Raw genomic sequence first — 9,321 nt, forward strand, 5'->3', positions numbered from 1 at the left:
CACGAACACACACACATAGTTATGCTAATATTGACGCCCAAATGGTTGTCATAATTGTTCATATACATATCCAGCTCCATGTAGTTTCCTTATTTATTTTACAAAATTGGCAAGGTAGCCAAAATTGGCGTTTACTTACATCGACCTCAGCAGGAGTTACGTTCTCTTGCAAACCTGCTGCTGGCTACTCGTCTGCGCTGAATTTTAAATTAGAATAGGAAATTGTATGTAACATAATACCAAGAAATTGCCTAATAAAAATGTATTTATTTAATTTATGGTTTAAACCAGTTTGGCAACGAAATATTTGCAAACATGTCGGTTGCTTCAACGTATGCATTTGTTTATTCTATGTTTTGTTCTGCAGGTAATAAAATAATGAAAAAGGTGATAGGACTGAAGTTGAACTAGACACTGAAATCAGCATTTCCAGATTTATTGAGTGGTTAAAATCTACTTGAAGACTCATTCAACTTTGGTTGGTGGTATTTTGTTGGTCTAAATGTTAATGTGTTGTATTAAGTACCCCTTACATATGTCTGCGGCTTTTGAAGGTAGATATCCCGTTTTGGTTTAAAATACAGCTGGCTGCTTTCAGCCAAAAGTTCTGTTACAAAGGCACAATGTTAATACATTTTTCAATAAAATTAATTTTATTTAATAACATGCATATTAACTGAATGTTGTACAAAATTTTATTAGAAACGGTGATCTTTTTACTTTCACACAAAGAATCAAACTATTCGGCACGCACTACTTCTATTGGTATTGCCGTCGCTGCTTGAGCCGAGAACATTTTAGGCTTCGCACAGAATTGATTTCATGTTTCTTCCCATATAGTATGGTTATTTGCTTATAACTATCACATACATATATGAGAAAGAAGATGTAATTTGACTTTGTCAGATATTGAGTGTTTATGAACTTTCTTTTAGCATTGCTTTCCATAAAAGTAGGCAGATGGTGCATTTAACAGTTGCTCAAAGATTCTTATTACTTTCTACTGATTCGGAGATAGGTCAATTATAAATATGTATGTATTGCATGTATCGTCATTATACCTCGCCCTAAGTCATTTCACTGCATAGACATTTGGAGACGTATCACTGTCGTCTTTTTCGTTACACAGTTTTGGAGACAGAAACAACGAGAAATATATAACATTTGCGAATCAGTTGTAGTGAGGGAGATATAAACTGAGAGAGAGAGAGAGCAATGGAAATGAAATATTATTCCGTTATTACTCTCCACCTAAGTTGCAGGCGCCTTTGGGCTCCTACCTCCGGATGCAGTAGAAGTCCTTTTCAGTAAGCCTTCTAATTAGTCGCTTCATCATAAATCTGGAGCGTATCACGAATGAAAGTCCAGTCTGAGCGTTTCGAGGGCTCTTTGAAGATACTGAACGGGAACGGTTTTTGGTGAAAGGTTTCAGAAGAGTTTTTTCTCCAAATTTAAATTCCAGACTACTTTGTATAGGTCTTTCATTCAATTTGTGTGGCCTTTAAAGCCCACCAAGTATTTTACTCTTAGGAAAAGTAACGTATAAATACATTTTATAAAGAAATTATGTAATTAAATGAATTTTTTATTCGCTAATTCACCATTAATTGAAGTAACTGATCATTTGGTATAATTTTAAATTACTTCTGCATATTAGAAATATTTTTTGTCTGCAACCAGAAATTCAGCTACTGGTGCCTTTATTAAAATTATAAACTGAAGCACCAATAAGTATATTTTAACGATATCCAGCACAAAAAGGATATCCATTATATTTGGGAAATGAAAATATTTTGTCTTTTTTTGTTAAAATTTATGTTGATTGAATAGTAATTTTTAAAACGTCTTTTTATTTTATATAAAGTAACATTCATAACTAATATATGTATATGTATGTTATATATATTTTGGAAATGATCTCATATTACATTTTTATGGTAAATAATAAGTATACAAAATAAGAAATCTTTTCAATGAAAATCGTATTTTTATTTCGCCCAAAATAACACGTTGGCAAAAAAAAATTAATATTTCAAAACTTTTTTAATTATTAGCGAAAAAATGCTTGTTTTTCATTTGGCTAAATGAGCCGTTGAATCAGCGGGTGAGTACGCGGCTTGTTTCAGTTTTGTAACGAGTAAGTTATCATTCAAGTTTTAAAATATAACCAAAATCAAATAAAATCATTTAAAAATAATAGGCGGAAAAGTTTGTGGTTTTTTACTAAGTATGCAATGTTAGAATCCTTTCTTTTACTCTTAATAGTCCAGGAGGATGGGGTCATGTGTAGAAGTTCCCGCACGTGAATAAACGGTTCTTTTACATATGGCTCAAGCAGCTCACTACTTCCGGTCTTTGACCAATTATCCTCTTGGTAGACTAAGAATATCCGTTTGAAGGCGAGATAAAGTGCGAAGGCAAAATATACCCTACATAGGGTTGTGCGCTAGGTTTGGGACCCGCGACGTAAAAAACACCCCCAATGAAAGGAAACCAAAAAGCCTCGGATGAGTGACCCCCTTTTGATGACGACTATGGCAAACGAAATGAGGACTACGAATTGAGGGCATGCATCTGGAAAGTCCGGTATCTTAATTGGGAAGGTGACGCTGCCCAGCTGGTTGATGTCCTCGTTATAGTGAAGGCTGACATCACCGCCGTCCAAGAAATGCGATGGACGGGACAAGGACAGAGACGAGTAGGTCCTTCTGGCATTTACTACAGTGGCCATATAAAGGAGAGTAAGTTTGGTGTGAGATTCGTGGTTGGAGAGAGGCTCCGTCGCCGAGTTCTATCATTCACTCCGGTGAATGAACGTCTAGCCAAAATCCGCATCAAAGAAGGGTTCTTCAAAATATCGCTGAATTGTGCCCACGCTCCGACGGAAGAGAAGGGCGATGCAAAAGATGCCTTCTATGAGCGCTTGGAGCGCGCCTATGAGAGCTGCCCACGCCACGATGTCAAAATCGTGCTTGGCGACTTTAACGTCAGGGTGTGCAAAGAAGGTACATTTGACGCTACGGTCGGTAAATTCAGCCTCCACGACGCAACATCCCCAAATGGGTTGAGGCTGATCGACTTATTTATATTAAATATGCTTATCTGTAGTACCCGATTCCAGCACAAAAAAATACATCAAGCTAGCAAGCTGTCTTCGGATGGAAAAACTACCAACCAGATCTATCATGTTGTGATAGACGGAAGACACATCTCCAGTGTTCTAGACGTGCGTACGCTCCGAGGTCCTAACATCGACTCGGTCAACTATCTTGTTGCAACCAAGATTTGCACCCGCCGATGTGCAGTAAAAAGTGTACTTCAACAAACACAAGGAAGGTTCGACGTCGAGAAGCTGCAATCACTACAGACAGCCCAACGATTTTCAACTCGGCTTGCACTCCTCCTCTCTGAGAGCACTCGTCAACAACTCGGTATAAGGGAACTGTGGGACGGCATTTCAAACTCCTTACGTACAGCTGCTTCCGAAACCATTGGTTTTCGGAAAGTGCAAAAGAACTGCTGGTACGACGAGGAGTGCCGTGTCGCAGCGGAGAGAAAACAGGCTGCCTACCTCTCAACGTTACGATCGACCACTACACGTGCGGGATGGGATAGATACCGAGAGTTGAAGAGGGAAGCGAGACGCATTTGCAGACATTAAAAGAAAGAGGCCAAAATGCGTGAGTACGGAGAGCTTGATAAGCTGGCCGACAGGGGTAATGCTCGAAAATTCTACGAAATAATGCGGCAGCTTACAGAAGGTTTCAAGACCGGAGCATACTCTTGTAGAACCCCCAAAGGTGATCTAGTCACCGATGCCCAGAGCATACTTAGATTATGGAGGGAACACTTCTCCAGGCTGCTGAATGGCAGTGAACGCACAACACCAGGAGAAGGTGAACCCGATTCCCCAATCGATGACGATGGGGCAGACGATCCATTACCCGACCATGAAGAATTTCGAATAGCAATTGCCCTCCTGAAGAACAACAAAACGGCAGGGGCCGACGGATTACCGGCCGAGCTATTCAAACACGGCGGCGAAGAACTGATAAGCTTCTTTGTAAAATATGGTCGGACGAAAGCATGCCCAACGATTGGAATTTAAGTGTGCTATGCCCAATCCATAACAAGGGAGACCCCACAATCTGCGCTAACTACCGTGGGATTAGCCTCCTCAACATCGCGTATAAGGTTCTATCGAATGTATTGTGTGAATGATTGAAGCCCACCGTCAACAAACTGATTGGGCCTTAACAGTGTGGCTTTAGACCTGGCAAATCAACAACCGACCAGATATTCACCATGCGCCAAATCTTCGAAAAGACCCGTGAAAGAAGAATCGACACACACCACCTCTTCGTCGATTTCAAAGTAGCTTTTGTCAGCACGAGAAGGAGCTGCCTTTATGCCGCGATGTCTGGATTTGGTATCTCTGCAAACTAATACGGCTGTGTAAGCTGACGTTGAGCAACACGAAAAGCTCCGTCAGGATCGGGAAGGACCTCTCCAAACCGTTTGATACCAAACGAGGTTTCAGACAAGGCGACTCCCTATCGTGCGACTTCTTCAACCTGCTGCTGGAGAAAATAATTCGAGCTGCAGAACTGAATCGAGCAGGCACAATCTTTTATAAGAGTGTACAGCTGCTGGCGTATGCAGATGATATTGATATCATCGGCCTCAACACCCGCGCCGTTAGTTCTGGACAAGGAAGCAAAGCAAATGGGTCTAGTAGTGAACGAGGGCAAAACGAAATATCTCCTGTCATCATACAAACAGTCGTCACATTCGCGACTTGGCTCTCACGTCACTGTTGACAATCATAACTTTGAAGTTGTAGATAGTTTCGTATATTTGGGAACCAGCATAAACACCACCAACAATGGCCGCCTGAAAATCCAACGCAGAATAACTCTTGCCAACAGGTGCTACTTCGGACTGAGTAGGCAATTGAAAAGTAAAGTCCTGTCTCGACGAACAAAAGCTAAACTCTATAAGTCGCTCATAATTCCCGTCCTGCTATATCGCATTCGATGGAACGATGAGCTGTACGAGATATATGACGACATTGACATAGTTCAGCGAATTGAAAGACAGCGGCTACGCTGGCTAGGTCATGTTGTCCGAATGGACGAAAACACTCCAGCTCTGAAAGTACGAAACAGACGAAGAGGAAGACCTCCACTCCGTTGGAAGGACCAGGTGGAGAAGGACCTGGCTACGCTTGGAATTTCCAATTGGCGCCACGTAGTGAAAAGTAGAAACGACTGGCGCGCTGTTGTTAACTCGGCTATAATCGCGTAAGTGGTGTCTACGCCAATTAAGGAGAAGACTCCAGCTGGTAAGGTTTGCACGGTTTTCAAGGTTTTGTGATGCGGGTTAGATATGTATGTATTCTTGTTTAAATTTGCATATGTCGGTTTAATTTTTTATATATACTTACCTTTTCCAATATATTTACATGAACATGTTTTGTTTTTTTTAATTTCTGCAGAATTTACAAACAGTTCGTAATATCTTATCTGCACTCCGGAATATTTCCAAAGTTCCGCATTTGTTGCATTGCCACCACCACTGCACTAACACACACCTACATTTATACATTTAAATACATGTGTTCGATTGGGCATATGTACTTTAATTGACGTCTCTCAGTGTCAGCTTGTTTGCTGCCTGTTTGTTGCTTGTTTGCAGCTGGCTCTCCACCAGCTGTGACAGTAATGCAATTAGCGCAATGCATGAACAAATTGAAAACAAAAAGTAATAAAAAGGAAATAAAAAAATGCCCCGTCGGTTTAGTGATTTTGACACCCACCGTGAACTTTTTTATATCCAAATGTACTTTCGAAATGCTTTTCACTGAGCTTTCCGATATTTCCACTACGCCAGTAAGATATCTAAGTCTTAATCGTTGATTCGCAAGCACCAATTTCTTTTTTTTATTGACGTGTTTATCATCAGTTGATATTGACAGACATGCTACTGGTCACCGCGTTCTGGACCCTCTTCGAATAATTTGCTCCAATCAAAAATAATTCTTCGAGTCAAATGATTATCACCGAAGGCTTTTCCAACTGAATTTAACCCTTTTTTTTATTCTGAATGTTTCGGCATCTTTGTTGAATAATTTAACTCACCGAAAGCACTTTACGTATTTCAAAAAGGCAAGCATATATTAAACACTAATGATTATTTTGATGTGACATTTGGCTCAGATGTCACTGACAGTCATGCCAGCATAGATAAGAGTATTTTAACAAATGAGTTTATGAGCAGAAAGTTGAAGATACGCAGATACTTGAATATTCGGCAATCCAATCGCTGTCTGTCTGTAGGAAACCGCAAATGGAAACGTAACTATTGTTCGTTGGTTGGTTATGTTTTCGTAGTTCTCGACTTTCTGTCGCATGGCGTAGATTTCTCATATAGTTTTTTTTAATTTTTTTGGTTGTGTGAAAATGTATGTGATAATTTGCCAGTTGTTGGCATAAATAGCTTCACACATTTGCTTTGCTCTTTTTTGTCAATCACTATATCAGTGGATGTGTTGGATTGGGGCGAATATTTATAGTGGCTCGAATTTATCTCGCTTTAAGCTCATAAATATAACACCAGTTTGAGCGTTACCACACCTGTCAACACCCGTTTCAGAGGTTGTTGCTTACTTTTTCGGCACCAGCCACCTCCCGCCACTTCAAAATTGACGATATACTATCACTTTCCTGTCATTTCCACTGTGAGCAATGATATTTCGCAATTTCGACACGTGCATGTCATCGTGTCACCCCCTAAAAACGAAAAAAAAACTTTATTTTTGTTTGCAAATATAAAGATGACTGGCGCAACGTTTTGTGTCCCTCTTACTGTTCTCACCACGTATTTGTAATCAAATCTGTTAATCAAATTGTTGCTATAAAAATCGTAGTTAAAACAGACGGGGTGCAACTATATTGCACCGAGTTCGAAAAAAATAATGCAACCATATACATAGTTTATAAGCGCGTACGCGTATGCTCGACGGTAAGCAAGCAACAACTCATCAAATAGACGGCGTAGCAAAAATGTGTCGAGTTTTACGCTGTAAAAAGAGTGAGAGATAAGTGTGATGCGGCGTTTCCGAATTTGTGTTACAAAAACCAAAAAGCGATACTGTTGCAACATTGAAGCCAGCACATTGAATGTGGGGTGCCCATTATAAACATGGCCATCTGGGAACTCGGCCTCTTGAGATTCTCTCTTTGTAGGAAGGGATTGAGAGGCGTACTCCGACTCGCTAGGACCAAAAAGTTTTAAAACTCAATGAAGATTTTGTCAAACCTTACCACTGGTGGGGGGAAATGAAAAGACCTTCACTGAGCTGAGAATTATTTCATTCTAACTTTATTTTGATATTTTCCTGGCTTATATACAATTTTAAAACTCTCTTAACCCAGCCAGCATTTACTATCAATTTTTAATGGAAAATTACTAATTTTCAATAGAAAAATTGATAGAAAACAGTCAATTTCTATATCAATATTCATTGTAAATTGACTGTTCCCTCGGGAGAAAATGGTCGAACAAAATTGAATGATTTTGATTGAGTCATTTTCAGGGTCAATTTCCAGTAAATTTCCAGTCATTTTATTATAAATTTCGATTGTTTTTTCCAGCCATTTCTTAATGAATTTCTAGTCAATTTTCAGTCAATATTTAGTCAATTTGCAGTCATTTTATTATAAATTTCGATTGTTTTTTCCAATCAGTTTTCTTTCAGTCATCTTATTAATCAATATTCATTTTTTGGTTTATTTTTAAATTCAAATTTATTTATATTTTAAATTAATTCATTAACATGTTTTTCCTTACAGCTCAATACAATCATTTATTTTCAGACAAAGGTAGACGGCGTTTTTTTACTCTTTCGTTTGCATAAACGAAATGTTTTTGTAGCGTTGATCTAACGGCTTTTTCGTCCACTTGAAAAATTCATGGCAAATATCTAAAGAAAGAGGAAAGAAATGTAGTTATTGTTAAAAGAATTAATACAATATAAAATAATATTACTTTTTATTATTGTTGTAACTAAACATTTTTCCGCGCTTGGCTTTTCTGCCGTGCCCCTCCACGAAAAAGACATTGCCAACTCGTCTGAAAAAATACGCCTGATTGCTGCTCTTAGAAAAGGGGTTGACGCTTCACCCCCAGCCTTCTTAATATACAGTTTCTATAAATAATTCTTTGTTATACATTTGTAACTGGTAAAAGCAACATAAGCATTATACATACAAATTTCTTCAACAACTCAGGTTTTTGTAAAAGCTGTGCTTCGAAATCGTCAAGATCCTTCTTATGGTAAAATGGTAGTTGGTCGAATTCTGGGCTTTGACTTTCAGAGGGTTTTCCCCTGTTTTCCAATTTGACCGCAATAACTTCCTCTGTCAGCTTCAACAAATTTATTTTGTTTTCTTCCTTTAGCTCCTTCACTTCTGTCTTTAAAGCCCGCACTTCCATCGTCAACTCCGCTATTAAATTTTTAAGAGACTGTTGATCTGTGCTGTCTAGATTTTGATCTGAAAAACATAAAGTTAAATAAAAATAAAGAAAATTTAAAGTGTTTTATTTGGACTTACATATTATTTGGCTGCTGTTAGGTTCATATCCATAATTATTTATAGAGCTCATGATGTCAATCAGTTAATTTGTGGTGTGAAATAAAATCCACTTCCAGACTGAATTATTAAGCTATTTTAATTAATTACTTTAAAATTATGTTTTATTTTATTTATTTCACGTACTAGAGAGCTGTTGCTTTGGAGATGAACTATATTGAAGTGAGGAATGCATGTATTATTTTGTCACAAAAAGAAATATTTTGATGTTGTTAACTGTACACTCATAACGGGATCACGAAACAACACAATTGATATTTAATCAACTTGTTGAGCGTTTTTTGATACTTGTACATTTTGTTATTGTAAACGGCAAATTTATCGAAAAACAATCACCAAGAACAATCAATAATGATACGTAAATCACCATACAATCAACTCAATGCTGTCTGGGTAGTGGCAATATAAAATCCCAAGAAGGGTAATAAAAAAACGATTAAAAGACGCATGTCGCTCGTGATCGTACCATCGTAAAGGAGGCTCGTACAACAAGAAGGTAAGTAAATGAATTTTGTGTGATTTTTTAACAATATTTTGAAAATAATAAATTCATGTATTTTTATAGCATTGGAAATTGGAAGTAGCAGCAGCAGCTATATCATCAGAAGCGGCAAATATCAATTGTTAAGTAAGTATGTGAAAAAAGTGTGTGTACTTTGAAATGGAC

The 9,321-nt window shown here is 38.1% G+C and overlaps 1 protein-coding gene across 1 annotated transcript; it reads right to left on the reverse strand.

The window, feature by feature from the left end:
- Nucleotides 1–8,226: 8,226 nt before the first annotated feature.
- On the reverse strand, nt 8,227–8,702 carry LOC120776899. The gene is made up of 2 exons (XM_040107961.1): nt 8,616–8,702; nt 8,227–8,555 (listed from the first exon to the last, which is right to left on the reverse strand). The coding sequence occupies exons 1-2, from the start codon at nt 8,665–8,667 to the stop codon at nt 8,227–8,229; spliced, it is 381 nt and encodes a 126-aa protein (XP_039963895.1). The 5' UTR covers nt 8,668–8,702.
- Nucleotides 8,703–9,321: the final 619 nt, after the last annotated feature.

The sequence above is a fragment of the Bactrocera tryoni genome, chromosome 5 (genome assembly GCF_016617805.1).
Source record: "Bactrocera tryoni isolate S06 chromosome 5, CSIRO_BtryS06_freeze2, whole genome shotgun sequence".
Lineage (NCBI taxonomy): Eukaryota > Metazoa > Arthropoda > Insecta > Diptera > Tephritidae > Bactrocera > Bactrocera tryoni.